This window comes from Equus quagga, chromosome 7 (assembly GCF_021613505.1).
Source record: "Equus quagga isolate Etosha38 chromosome 7, UCLA_HA_Equagga_1.0, whole genome shotgun sequence".
Taxonomy (NCBI): domain Eukaryota; kingdom Metazoa; phylum Chordata; class Mammalia; order Perissodactyla; family Equidae; genus Equus; species Equus quagga.
The window spans coordinates 132976219-132991617 of record NC_060273.1 but is presented as its reverse complement, the minus strand read 5'-3'; the positions used below and the strand labels follow the sequence as shown (position 1 = coordinate 132991617).

At 39.2% G+C, this 15399-nt stretch overlaps 1 protein-coding gene across 1 annotated transcript in view; it reads left to right on the top strand.

The window, feature by feature from the left end:
* Nucleotides 1-15399, top strand: part of FCHO2 (FCH and mu domain containing endocytic adaptor 2) — a 114255-nt gene that overhangs the window by 33537 nt on the left and 65319 nt on the right. The window contains exons 8-10 of the mRNA XM_046667822.1: nucleotides 1140-1244; nucleotides 6757-6855; nucleotides 7799-7895. Of these exons, the coding sequence (XP_046523778.1) occupies nucleotides 1140-1244; nucleotides 6757-6855; nucleotides 7799-7895 (301 nt within the window). The remainder of the gene's footprint in view (nucleotides 1-1139; nucleotides 1245-6756; nucleotides 6856-7798; nucleotides 7896-15399) is intronic.

Below are 15399 nucleotides of genomic sequence, written 5' to 3'. Positions count from 1 at the left end.
TTCTTTTTTCATTTCCCTCTGCTTTTTCTCCCCAAATCCCCTCAGTACATAGTTGTATGTTTTAATTGTGTGTCCTTCTAGTTGTGGCATGTGGGACGCCGCCTCAGCATGGCCTGATGAGCGGTGCTATGTCCGTGCCCAGGATCTGAACCAGTGAAACCCTGGACAGCCAAAGCTGAGCGAATGAACTTAACCATTCCGCCACGGGGCCGACCCCAAAACTCTTATTTACTTCAACACCCCTCCTTCCAACTTCCTATGTCCAAATTGATCAGTCCTTTGCAAATAGTCATGTTTCTTGATAGCCATGGGTCTGCCCCTACTTACAAGTTACACATAATCTTTCCTTTTCTTGGATGTCTATCTTTCATAGAATTTATCTTTGCTTTTTTGGCTTTGTTACTTTCTACCAGTTTCTAGCTGTGTGTCTATACATTACACTTCTTTTATGAAGTCCTTGAGGACAAGATCCCTATATAATATAATTTATCTTCATATTCATCACTACCTAATATTTAATATATTAAATTTTTATTGAATAACTAATTTTGATAAAACTAGAACTATAATAATGTAACAATTTTGTAAAAATAGAAATCTTGAAAAAATATGCAGTGATTGAAATCAAATTTATAGATTTGCTGGAGCGTAATGGAAACTAAGAAATATCAAGGAAAACTAATCTTCTTGACCGTTGAACCAGCTTTATAGTCATTAATCAGACTTGGAATCTGTATACCTTGTTGTGGGAGGAAGGAAGACAGAGGTGTAGAGAGGAGTGTCAAGCATATTCTGATGGTATTGTCACATTTTTGTTCATTGAATTCTTAGTAACACTGTACCATTATAATGTAATTATATGATCTTACTCTGGGTTATTAAATGAGAATATTTTAACTTTTCAAAGCACATTCCATCAGTTGGAAACACTCAGTGTTTAATTTCTGCATTATTATGTGATTGTAACAAAAAGTATTGCTAAGGAGGACTTGAAAAAAGCTATTAAAGTTTATGTCGTATTGAACTCAACATAGGCCCCATCCCTTAAAATGCATTTAAATTGTTATTTCATGTTAACTTATATTAGGGAAAAAAAAAAAGATCATTGTGTAGTTCAAAATGTTTCTGTTTTGTTATAGGCAGCTGTTAAATCTAAGAAAGCCACAGATACCTATAAACTCTATGTGGAAAAATATGCATTAGCAAAAGCTGATTTTGAACAGAAAATGACAGAAACAGCTCAGGTTGGTATTTTTCTGGCTTTAAATCTGAAATAAGATATTTGTGTTTACTGATAAAAGTAATTTTTCAGTATTAGAAATGTTGAAATGTGCAGTCTCAGCGTTCTAATAATGCTGTTTTAAAAACTCTTCATCTTGTTTTGGAGATTGAGGACAAAGATGCGATGATTACAGTCTCACAGAGGGTTACTCAGATAGGTCAGCAGGGACTGTTTAAGGAGAACTGGGCAAGAGGAAGACAGTGCTGGCCGTTAGCCTTATGTATGGATTTTGGAATTGACTTCTGCTTAAGGAGAAATCTGGAAATGACTCTGTGCTGGGGGTACAGCAGTTAACAGAAAGTCAAGAATCCCTGCTCTCACAGAACTTCCATTTTAGTGAGGGAAGTCAGACAATAAAGAGATGTCTGTCCCTGTAAGCTTGGGGTAAATTATATCCAATTTAATGCTCTTAGAGCCTTAATTAAAGGCCTAGGTTTAACATGGATGCCTTTTATGAATCATACCTAGGACCTCCACCGCCACCCTCTTGTCCTCTTTTCTGGTTTTGTTTTTCTCCTTAGCACCTGTCATCATGTAACATACATGCATTTTTTTTACTGCATCAGGATGGGTTAGGTATGCTGAGGTCACAGAGAACCCCCAGATCTTAGTGGCTGACAGTAGCAGGCTTTATTGGTTATCCTGGTACTCGTTCCTCGTGGGTTGCCTGAGCTCTTCTACATTGTCGTTGCTCTGGTACTGAAGCTGGCAGAGGACACTCCTCTAGAGCATTGTTCTTAATCATCGTGTCTGAGGGCTGGAAACGTAGTAAAGCACACCAGCACTTCTACCCGTATTTTTTATTGTCTGTCTTCTCCCATTAAAATGTCAGTTCTACGAGAGCAAGAATTTATGCATTTGCTGCTATTTCTCAGCACTTCACAGAGTTCGCAGCTCCCGGAAGGTGCTCAGTCACTGAAGGAGGACTTTAGGAGTCTGACCTTTTGGACTCTAGCGAGTCTTCTCACTTGGAGTGGTGAATGAGTCACCTTTCAGAAACCGACAGGCTTGGGGCTGGCCCGGTGGCTGAGTGGTTAAGCTCGTGCGTTCAGTTTTGGTGGCCCAGGGTCGCCAGTTTCAGATCCTGGGCACAGACATGGCACCACTCATTAGGCCACGCTGAGGCAGCGTCACACATACCACAACTAGAAGGACCCACAACTGAAATATACAACTATGTACTGGGGGGATTTAGGGAGAAGAAGCAGGGGGAAAAAAAAAGATTGGCAGCAGTTGTTAGCTCAGGTGCCAATCTTTAAAAAAAAAAAGAAACTAAAAGGCTTGCATGCTTGCATGCTTGTGTGCAGGTACACATGCATTTGTCTTTACTTACCACGTTGTCAGCATTGTGCTAGATGCTGGATGTATACAATGTCTATATAAATAAGACAAATAGCTCTGTGCTCTAGGTGCACTGTACAGTATAGAGGAGGGAGGCAGACATTGTATATGCTTCAATACAGAGTTCAGTACAAAGTTCAATACAAAGAATTATTACAAGTGTTACAATGGAAAAGAACAGGCTTCCATGAGATAGAATAGTAGGGGTGACCTAATTTGGATTAAGGGGTTGGAAAAGGCCTTTTTGGAGAAGTGACATTTAAAATAGACTTGAAGAATAAGTAAGAGACTTATTCTGGAACAAGAGTGTTTTAGGCATTGGGGATCATGGATGTGAAGACCCAGACGTCTAAAAGAGTTGTCACATTCTAGAAAGTAAAAAATGCTGGCTACAACTGAGTAAGGAGAGATGGTGGTGAGAAGCGAGGTTAAACAGGTAGGCATGGACCAGCCTTTGGTATGGGTTTAGGTTTTCTTCTAAGAGCAGTTGGAAGATGCTGAAGGGTTGTGTGCAGGGATATGACATGATCTGATCTGCATTTTAAAGCATAATTCTGGCAGTTTTGTGAAGAATGGATTATCGTTTGGAAGGCACTACGGTAGGTGAGAAGGATGAGGGCCAGTGTGGTGGTCTTGGAGAAGGAGAAAAGTGAAAGCGTCTGGAGACGGCAGGGGAGTTCTAAGGGAGATGGCGAGCTCTTCCAGGTTTGGGCCTGTAAGTCTGTGGAGAGAGATGAATGGGAAAGACGAGGTGAAGAACTGTTAGTTTGAGGGGTTGGAAGGAGATCAGATGTGTAGTTTTGAACATGTTAATTTTGAGCTGCTTATGCCTAAGTGGAGACATCAGATGGGTGGTTTTGGAGGATCCAAGTAATCTGGGCTGGACATAATGTTCACAGTCCCTTATCCACAGCTCTGAATTCTAAAAGCTCTGAAAGCCGAGTTTTTTCTATAACTTATTTGGTAGCAAAACTTGGCCTGAGTTGATGTGTGGCTATTTATAGTCTTTATTTATCCTACTTATACTGAATATACTGTTTTCCTTTAGAAATATTGATGTGTTTGATAAACAGATGCCACTGCAGGTCCTGCTGATAGTATTATGAAATATGTGGCAACAACACTATATTATCTTTATTTAAATAATCTAAAATATTTGAATTCCAAAGCAGCTGGTCCCAGAGGTTTTGAATAAAGAATTATGAGCCTGTATAAAATAGGGGCTTGTCAGCACACAGAGCCGTGATGGCATCATCTTTGGGTAGATTGTGGGGAAGAAAGGGCCAAGCTCTGAGAGACTCCTCATTGACAGTTGGTTGAAGAAGACACACTGAAACCCAAGTAGGAGAAGCCAGAGAAGGAAGAAAACTGGGAAGAGCGATGTCCTGGCAGCTGGGAAGTGACCCTGTTTCAAGGAGGCTTTGGTTAGCCGTGTGCTGAGGCTCCGGCTCCAGCAAGAGGGGCAGCCGGAGCCACTGTAGACTCCACCAAGTGCCCTTCTCTTCTAAATCCTTAGACACACTCGTTTATAAGGCACTTATGGTTGGTTTGTTAATTCTGCATCAAGTAATTACTTTCTATCAATAAAAATGTTTGCCTTTCAATTATTTAATTAAAAAAGCAGGCATTAGAATTTGCTAGTGTCAGGGTTTTTTGTGTGTTTCTATCATGTTATAAAAATATTCTTAAAAAATTTTCAGCACTCATCTTCCCCCTCCTCTCTTTCTGCTTCCACATTACATTTTTTTTTCAAATTGGTCTTTTGTTTATCTTGCCATTTCTAAGATAGGAATGTTAACTTATTGGAGCAGATGTACAGCCATGCTGCTTTTAGTTAAAAGGGGTTGGTGTACCACGCCCGTGTGTGTGCGTTCTCTTCTGTGTTCCTTCTCTGTCTCTGTCACACACACGTGACTGCAGAACAGGTTACCTCTTGTTTCTTAATAGACACTAGACTTTAATTTGGGTTATTTAGAAATGAACAGAATTCTTTTACATCTCCGCTTTCCTTCTGTTCCGGGCCAAGCAGGTTGACCTAATCCCAGTGGGAAAAGGGGGCTGTCAGTCTAGTGAGAATCAAATTTGGGTGGCAGGACCTATATTTACTAGTTGGAAAAGAAATTGAGTCTCTGGGGTGAAAGAGGTTAGAATTTACTTGGAGTGTGTGTGATTTAGGTTTTCATTTGGGTTGAGGGTAAGCGTGATTGACATTGTGACCCTCTCTCTGCTCATGCTCTTCGCCACTGTCCCTTAACGACGCTTGAAACCCTTGAAACAAATGGAGATTTTGGTTACTTTAAACGGTTAGATGGCCAGCTGAAGGAAACTGAGATTTGCTTAAGCAGTGCCCTCAGATTAAGGATTTTTAGAATTGGATTGCTTTTATATATCTCTGTTGGCTGACAAAATTGTTTTTTACTAATGTAACAATACATAGGAACACAATGAATTTGAAATTGGGAGGAGGAGAAGTCTTATTTGTTCAAGATAGTTCATTCCTTTATATTCACACACTTGAGGCTCTGTTTCTATTGCTGAACTGCTCTGAACTTAGTAGTCACTAATTTTGAGGAATTGTGATATTTAGCAGTGTTCTGTTGCCAAAAAAATCAACACAGTTTGAAAATTGTATCTGAATCGTACTTTGAGGTTCTATGTGGCTTCATGCTTCAAGATATTTCTTCATAATGAAGGATCTACTCTGTTCAGTGTAGCTGTTTACAAAGGGAATGAAAAGAAGGCATAGTTTTCTTGGAATTAGGGGTCACCCGTATGAAATTAGTGGCTGTCTCACCAAGCTTTCCTGGATTTGGGTGTACCTGTCTATCAGAAAATATCTTGTTCATTAAATTGCAGAAATTTAAGCTGAGGATGACTTCTTATAATATGAACATAAAATAGAATTATGCTCCTGCTGAATATTCCTCATTTCTTAAGAGTAAGTCAATATCTTACGGTATTGGTATTCTCATTGACTTGGCCAAAATTAGTCAAGACAAGCACTCTATTTTAACTCTGCCATTGCTCATGAGTAAAATTGATTTAAGTTTTTGGATTATTGTTGCATTACTGCCAAAACTGTAGTTTTGCCATTAGTGATTTTTTAAAAAAAAGTCCAGACCTTTAACACAAATGTGGATATGATCATTTGGCTTGGTGATTCCTGATCATGTAAGTCAGTGCTGAAGAAAGTTGTACATTAAATATGGGGTGAGGGAATTTAGTTTGATAAATTAACCAGAGGAAGATAACGAGGCGTTTAGGCCTCCGCCTTCGAACTGATTTAATTTGGCAACAAAATGGGTAATCAGGTTTGTGCAGTGGAGATGACAAACGTATTTTGTTTGAAAATGGCTAGTTCAGCATTTCCGAAATCCTGTTTTGAGGAATATTTTTGTTCTGTGGGATATTAATAGATAACTCAGAGAAGAAGAAAAACCAAAAGGGTTGTGCATTCACGGAAAGTTGGGAAACATTGGGTTGCATAGAGTGATACAAGTTATGTTATTTCAGTATTTCTGAGAGTTGTTAATATGTTTATTGTGAAGCCAAGTCTAGCATTGGTTTTCTTCCTCGGGAATAAATATCAACATAACCTGGAAATGTTTTCCAAACAGCGTTCTCTCCGCCCCCACCCCCGTTCCCCAGGTAGTAGTGGATCTGTATTCTCCAGCCCGAAAACCTCCCCAGGGGTCTGATGCAGCCTGCCTTTCCGCAGATTGCTGCTGCGAGCGTGGACAGGCTGTCCCAGCTCCTCTAACCGCAGACGACCTCTTTTGGAGACTGTGCATTAACAGTTCAAGAGTTGGAAAGACATTTTGAGAGTCCATGGGCTAGATTGTAAAGTCTTCGGAAGTAAATTCTAGTTTTTGCTCTACCAACTAATTGTTTTCCAGTTTTGGAAACGCTTCTCCCTTGGCTTTTGTGACACGATTCTCTTTTGGATCTCCTTCTGATTTTCTGATCATGATTATAGATTTTAATTTGTGTGTCTTCAGACTCTGAAAAAGTTCATATTTGCCTGGGAAATGGCATAACAAAAAGTTGTTTTCTCAATGAGTTCAGAATAGATGTTTGTATGTGTGTGTAGATATATTTTTACATATATATAACTTTTTGTATTTGCTACCCAGAAATTTCAAGATATTGAAGAAACTCATCTCATTCACATAAAGGAAATTATAGGATCCCTGTCAAATGCTATAAAGGAAATTCATTTACAAATAGGCCAGGTGAGTGTTTACTTTTGTTGAAACGATTCATGAAAATTTTATGTTCATTTATGACTCTTTAAAAATCCAAAACTAACGTGATACTGAATTATCTTAGATAAAGAGTGTGTATTTACATGTATTAAATATAAAATAAACTGGATTTTTTATTGTTTTGCACCAAAGATAATAATTCAAATTAACTATGCTCAGTCCTCTTTACATTAAAATTCTGAAGTTACCAATTTTTGAATGTTTTTTTTAAAGTTTTACTATTTTCAAATTTAGAATCGCTGCTTCAGTAAGTTATAGAACTTGTGCTTAGAAATTTTCCAAAACTATGAAAGAGGATTAATGGTGACAATTTGGGGTACATTGAAATACAGTAGAGGGCCAGCCCCTGTGGCCTAGTGGTTAAGTTTGGCACGCTCAGCTTCGGTGGCCCGGATTCAGTTCCCCTGGTATGGACCTACACTACTTATCCGTGGCTGTGCTGTGGTGGCAGGTCACATACAAAAAGAGGGAGATTGGCAGCGGATGTTAGCTTAGGGTGGGTCTTCCTTAGCAAAAAGAAAAAGAAATACAGTAAAGAAAGATGAAGTCTATTATTCTTTGTTATTAAAGATCTAAAACTATTGTGATTGTCCATATGAGTTTTATTTATCGTAAGAATTATGTCTCTAAAACACTCAAAGATGCGAACAGGAAACTGCCTGACTTCTAAGGCCATGAGGCCATGTCTTAAGGGGTTCATGTAAGCAGAGGTTGGTACCCACACATCTACTAACACTGTAAGTTAGGTAACAGAGCATATTAGGTAAGTGAAAGTTCTCAAAGGCTCTGGGTTAAAAAATACGTATTTTGGTGTAATGAATTTTAATTGCTTTGTGGAAGTGTTGTCCGAAATACGGATAAGAATATTTATGGGAAAAGCAAAAAATTTATCTTTATCTCATTTTAATAGGTCCATGAAGAATTTATAAATAACATGACTAACACTACAGTTGAAAGCTTGATACAAAAATTTGCTGAGTCAAAAGGCACTGGGAAGGAAAGACCTGGTAAGATGCTAAACTCTGCAAGGGGACATGTTCACATGTCCCTCCAGTAGCAAATGTGTTTGCCTTTAAATTCCAAACTGCATAGTGGAGCTCAGGAGATAGCTAAAAATCTGTGTAAAATCTCTTCGTGTCTCAGGATCAATTAAGATTTTTGTTTTGACATTTAGTGGTTAATAATTTAGTATTACTTAAAATGGTTATTGTAACTTTTACTAAATTCATATATTGCAGTTTCTTTATATTTTCAAAAGTAGAAGTAGCAAGAGAAGGCCTTTTTAATAAGAGAAAAAGTGGGAGAGAATGTTGAGTGCCCAGATCATTGAGGCCAGTGGAGAACCTTTCTTAAAACTTAATAATGTTTTCCTTTTCTCGTTCAAATATGTATTCAACAGATCCGTTTACTGAGTGCTAGCAGTAGTCCAGGCACTGTTTTAGACACTGGGGATATACCAGTGGGAGGATGAACAGCGGGACCCTGGTTCCTGTTGCATGAACAAATGGTTACGGGCGTCCTAAATCTCACTTTCAATCAGCATGTCGGGATATGTCAAATGTCATAAGTAGCCATTCCCTTCTCCTGCTCAGCATTCTTAACAGTCTTCTGGATTTCTTGAATCTATTTATTACTATACCATGTTCTTGCAAGATATTTGTTTCATTCCATAGGTAAAAATAATTCAGTCTAATAAAGAAGTTAAAATATGGGTTTGTAATTCAGGAAAATGGACGAGTGATTTGTAGAGAAGTCTGGGAGCCATTTTTCTTCAGTGCAGTTCACAGAACTAAGGCTTGAAACCTAAATTATATTTACTTCCTTCTCTTCCCACACTTCGTTGTTTCAAATCGTATTGATTCAGTTGTTAGTATTTTTCCCTTCAGACCTTTTTGCTGTGCCTTTTCTAACCTACCTGAGTAATTGCGGCAGCAGGTTCCTAGAGACTGGCACCGTGAGATTCCTTCTCTCAGCCGTTTCACGTGTTCCGGCATGTTCGTGCTTTGACTGTACAATTATAAACTTACAACTACTCTACTCGTAAATTCTTGACTTTTTATCATAGACAGAGTGAAGTTTAGACTCTGGACTTTGAGGATGTGGCCCTGACCAGTCTTCAGCCTTACTTTCCGTTATTCCTTTTCTCCTACCCTTCACTGCAGCCGACCTGAACTGCTTGCTCTTTCCCATACATGCCCCTTTTTCCCTTGGTACCTTAGTCGCCCTTATGTCCTTACTCTAGTAGATGCTATATGCCACTCCTTTCTGACCCCACAGCTTCCTATTTGTCGAATGAATAAACTCTGAAAGACCAGGCACGTGTTACTTCCTCCATCAAAAGTGCCGGAGAACTTTATACTTTTTTTTGGAGCACTGTTGCTATTTACCTTAAATTTTAATAATTATACACTTGTGAAAAACAGTTCTGTTTTTGATTATCTGTTTATCCTCTTTATGTGTAAACATACATTTTTGTTGAATGAATGAGCAAATGGGTGTATAGTGGTGAGGTTAGGACGTTTAAGGAGGTTGGAATGGATGGATTTGCTGTTAGAAAAGTCTTGGTGAGGGAATAGTTAATAATTATGGTTAAAGTTTAGTGACCACTGGCTTTGTGTTGTGGACTGTGCCAACCACTTTGCAAGAACACTTTGATCTTCAGCAACTCTTTGAAGTAGTACTGTTATTCCCATTTTACAGATGAGGGAAATGTTGAGAGGTTAAGTGATTTGCCTAAGCTAGTACGTGGCAGAGCTGGGATTAGATTCCAGGAGTCTTGACCTCAAGACCCATGCTCTGGAGAAGTTAGAATAGAACTAAGTAAGTTTACACATATAGGGAGAATGAGATATGTAACTATGTATGAGCTACACATATTTGTGACTATGAGATATATGTGAACCATATGAGATAACTGTATATGGGATATGTAACTACAGAATAGTGTGAAACCCTAAAATTCCTTGTATAGAGATCAAGTTATGAGTGAAGACCAGTTAAGAGAGTAAAAACAATTGGGGAACAAATACAGTTTTTATGTAGAGCATTTAGAAATGTTGATAGAATAAAAGCGAAGATGTATTGGCTGGTTAAAAATGCCTGAGACGGAACTCTGAATAAGATTGGGAAATTATGTCATTAGCAGCATCCTGTTTGTGACATTATGTTGTAGTTTTGCAAAATGTTATCATTGTAGGAAACCGTGCAGAGTATACAAGGGATCTCCCTGTATTTTTTACAATTGTATGTGAATCTGTAATTTTCTCGCAGAATTTCCATTATTTTCTTCTCTGTGGTACAGCACAGTTCTTAGCCCTGCAGTTTTTGTCTGCTCGTCACCAGCACTGAGACCTTTAAGCCTCAGTGCCCTCATCTGTAAAGTGGGTAGAGTAATAGTACCTACCGCATGGGGTTGTTGTGAGGTTGACAAGAGATAATGATAAATGTTATTTTCAAAAATCAATACATTCCTGATTAATAGGTAGCTATTAATGGATATTGTTTCTTTATAAATGTAAGTTTATTGGCCTGAAGATGTACTAAGACATGTAGAAAATTCCTGTAGCTAAATGGTAAGAGGTAAGAGGGGCCAAGAATGGCGATGAATGGGCTTTCCTAGAATTAGGTGACTGTTTCAGGGTGACTGTTGACATTGTATATATAGGTGACTGACTCTCAGAAAAAAGGGGTCCTGGAACTGACTTAAAAAAAAAAAAAAGTGGTGTGTGGTGGAGTGGAAGGGGTCAGTAGTATTTCTCTCATTGACTTGCTGTGGGTGACTAGTTACCTGAACAAATGAGTCTGGGGGCCCATTGCAGTGATGAAAATGTTGGGTTTCTCAGAAAAATAACGCAGTCATAATTTTGTGTGTGATCGTATGCAATTCGTGGACTTAAAACATTTTGTTTTGTAAGGTGTATTCTAACCCTCAATTGTATGTACTACTGATTGCTGGTAACATTTTATTTCTCCTGTTTTGTAAGGCCCCCTCTGGTGGATGAGTTGCTTCCTAAACTAGTTTTAGTCCTCTGAAATATACATTTCAAAAAGAAAACAGGAGATCCAGTTCTTTAAAAACTTTGTGTACCTGAAAGTTTATTTTTCTTGTGCTGAAAAATGACTTTTTTTCTTTAGTCAATTATCTGTTGAAAGATATAACCTCTAAATTTGTCTTTAATTCTTCTGTGTAAATCAAACACTTAGCATTAAAATTTTTTTTCCTATTCATTGAGACTGTTTTATACTACTTATTGTATGTACTGAAAGTTTTTGTCATTACTTTTCTTTATTGAGATATGATTGCTATATCATTGTGTTAGTTTCAGGTGTGCAACATAATAATTTGATATATGCACATACTGCAAAGTGACTACCAAAGGAAGTTTACTCAACCTTCATCCCCACATATAGTCACAATTTTTTTTTCTTGTGGTAAGAACTTTGAAGAACTACTCTCTTTGCAGCTTTCCAATATGTAGTACAGTGCATCTCCAGGACTGACTTACCTTATGATAAGAAGCTTGTAGATTTTGCCCACCTTTGCCTATTTCACTCACCCCACCCCCAGCCGCTCTGGCAACCACCATCTGCTCTTTGTGTCTGTGAGTTTGATTTTTTTTGGAGTCGGCATATAAGTGAAGCCATCCAGTATTTGTCTTTCTCTACCTTCTCTCACTTATCATAATGCCTTCAAGCTCCATCCATGTTGTTTCAAATGACGGGATTTCCTTCTTTTTTATGCCGATAACATTTTGTTATATATACACACCACATTTTCGTTATCCGTTCATCTGTCAGTGGACACTAGGTTGTTTCCATGTCTTGACTGTTGGAAATAATGTAGTGAGCATGGGGGGCAGACATCTTTTCAGGATAGTGATTTTGTTTCCTTCAGATAAAGACCCAGAAGTGGAATAGCTGGATCATATGGTAGTTCTATTTTTATTTTTTTGGGGAACTTCCAAAAATTTTTGTCGTTACTTTTTAAGTATAGTACTGCCTGGCTCTTCTGGAATTTGAGTCACTGTAAGTGGATGCTTTGAATATCAAAGCACCTGTGGTTTGAAAGGATCATGAATAAACAGGTGTTTTCCAATTTTGAATATCTTTTCATGTTCTAATGACATTATCCTATTATTCCTACCATTCTCATGTATTTTAGTTGCCAAAGGAGATTAAAATCCATATTTTTGGAGTTTTCTGTTTTACGGTCTTTCTGCTAATTTTACTGTATGCTATTTATAATTCATAAAAGTAAAGCAAGGTTCCATTTGTAAGAAGCAGGATAAATAACTTAAAATGAAAAGTTTGTAGGCTATTGTGTAATATGTTTAAATAACAGGTTTTGTTGAAAAACTTATCTGTATTTTCATTATATGGTAATATAGGTTTATAGCTTCCATTGGAGGACTTCCAGGCACTGTGTTTAAAGATACAAATAGAAGAAGCCTGAGAAAGGTAGACATAAAAAACAATCAGCCACAAAGAAAAGGGGGAAAATGCGATTCCTGTGGTCAGACTGCCTGAATGAAATTAATTGATTAGTTTAGATATTTAGAGTATTTTAGCTTCTACATTAGGTATATTATTTTAAAGTATAGGGTAAAGCAAATAATTGAAAAATATAAAATCTTGTGATCTGGGGGCTGGCCCAGTGGCACAGCGGTTAAGTGCACACGTTCTGCTTGAGCGGCCTGGGTTTTGCTGGTTCGGATCCCCGGTGCGGACATGGCACCACTTGGCAAGCCACGCTGTGGTAGGCATCCCACATAGAAAGTAGAGGAAGATGGGCACGGATGTTAGCTCAGGGCTAATCTTCCTCAAAAAAAAAAAAAAAAAAAAAAACTTGTGATCATCTTTCTAGACCTCTTAAGGATTTAGAATAATGTCAAACCTATACATAGAGCCTCCTACCACTCCACAGTAAAGGTTTTTTAAATCAGAGAAACAAACTCTTGTGTAGAAAGCAAAATTTAAAATAGCTAAGAAGAGCCAAAGATCCACAAACCATACCAGATACACTGAGATTACCTGGTTTTTCTATTGGATACAAGGGAGAGTGACCAGAGGAAGAGGAAAGAACAATGGACGGGAGTAGGAAGAGGATAATGTGGATTAGCATGAATAAGGGAGTAAAAGAGGGGAGCCCTCAAAAAAACAAGAGACAGGCTTGGCCCTGTGATGGAGGCCACCTCACCTCTTGTCCTGGCCACCCAGGGCGGAGGTGCTGATCTCTGCCCTGAGCACATAGATTCCACCTGATAATGATCCTCTTATATCTTCTAGAGCAGGAGTTGGCAAACTATGGCCAGTGAGCTAAATTTAGCTCTGCCTGTTATTGGGAGGCCTACAAGCAAAGAATGGGTTTATATTTTTAAATGATTGAGGGAAAAAAAAATCAAAGGAAGAGTAGCATTTTGTGATACATAAAATTATAAAATTCAGATTTCAGTGTCCATAAAAGTTTCTTTGAACACAGCACAGTTCCTTGTTTATGTATAGTCTGTGGCTGCTTTGCACCCGACGGCAGAGGTCAGTAGTTGTAACAGACCTTATGGTCCCTAGAGCCTAAAGTATTTCCTGTCTGACTCTGTAGGACACACTTGCCTACCCTGTGTTGGAGAATACATTTCTTGGGTGGTGTAGTAGTTGCATGTATTTCCCAATCCAGTAGAATTGTGTAACTCGTAACAATACGTAAGCTTTTATTCAAACGCTGATTCTGCTGTTCTTCCTGGGTTCAGAAATCGTTTAATGTGACTTCGTGTGCCAGCTGCATGTGCAGCTTGTCACAGCACAGTAACTGAGCCCCACATTAATAGTCCTAACTTGGGAAGTACACGTTAAACTGTTTTGAGCAGACTTGGTTTAAGGAAAGCTTAGCTCATTAATCTGAAGTAGCCATTAAAAATGTTAAGTGTATAAACACTGGCAACAAAATAGAAGTAAAAAAATAAAGTAAGCTGATTATGGTTTTTATATGTGCATAATAACAAGGACGGGGGTTTAGTTATTCTTGCAGGGTGTGAAAGAAGCTACCTCAAGCCAATTTGAACCTAAAAGGAAATTTATTGGAAAGAAACTGAGGTATCCCAAGGATCCAAAGTCAGGAATCTAGCCGGGCTGCAGTGGGAAACCCAAACCTGCAGGAACGCTGGGAGTCACTTTTCCTTCATTTGAGCTCTGCCTTTCTACGGCTTTACTTTTTTCTTTGCAGGATGGTTTTCTTTGCTTTTCGAGGCACCTGACATAAGGTGACCTCCAAGTAATTTCTCTATATTTTTGCTTCCTCCTTAATTGCAGCCATAGCTCAGAAGTAACCCAGGTTTTTGTCCCTTTCCAAATTTCTAGGAGAAAGAAGCTGGTCCTGGTAATAGGGTCAGGGAGACCAGGTCCTGCAGTGTAAACACAGCTTCTGCACCGTGTGCGAGAAGGGACGTTCCAGAGGAGAGAGGTTACCGTGAGCTGGGTATAGTTGCCCCAAGTTTTATCAGGATCTCGGAGGGTGAAGACATGACCGAGTCTCAGGGGAGGGAGGCAGTGTCAGGTCCTGGATGTAGGAGGAGATTATGTTTCAGGGCTAAGCTTCCGTGTTTGGAGAACTGGGTGAAGATTTGGAAGGTTTTATAGTGACTGGAATTTCATGGTTAAAATCCCGTCCTTTGATTTAAGACCATGGTTCCTAAGTTTGCTTCATCACTAGTTCTCAAGCCTTGGGTACATGTGGGAATCATGCCTGGAAATTGTTATCACTGTCCTTTTCATTTCTCTTCTTTTCCTTTTTTTTTTTTTAGGGTGTGGACAGTGTATTGTCTCAGAAATTCTGATTTCATTGGTCTAGGGTGGGTCCTTGGTACCAAAACAATGCAGATGCCTGAGCACCAGTCTAGACCTTCCCAATAGGAGACTCTGGGGGTGGAGCCCAGCAGTTTGTGGTTTAATGGGCCCTCCAGGTGACTGATCGTGAGGCTCTGCACTAGGAGATTGAGCCCGGAGTTGGGATTTGGAACTACGGAAGCGAGGCAACTCTACAAGCCCTTTATCAAAATGAATACTCCTGAAGTGAAGTGGCATCCATGTTGCAGCTTACTTTCAAATGATGTAGCAAGTGAGACAAGAAGACTGTGTGTGCCTATGGGTGTGTGTGGAGAGAGAAAACAAGTATGGCAGAGAAGGTGTTATTGTTACCCTCCATATCCTTCATAAAAATGATAGGACCTAGGTTCAGAAAGAGTGCCTAACTAGTCCAGGATAACCAGCCAGCCAGCACGTGGCAACACCAGAACTTGAGCCTCCATGCCCTTTGCACGTCACCACGCTGGAGTTCGGTGCTTTTTTTTGTGTAAGCTTGCCTGATTCATCATCCCAAGTGCCTAGGAATGTGGCTGTGTTGCGTTCCAGAAGCCCAGGAGCAAGCTCGAGAATGCGGTCATTGACTCCCATGGTCATGAGTCACACACACACCTCTCCCTCTCTCCCTCCCTCCTCCTCCTCCCCTCTGTCTGTGTCACA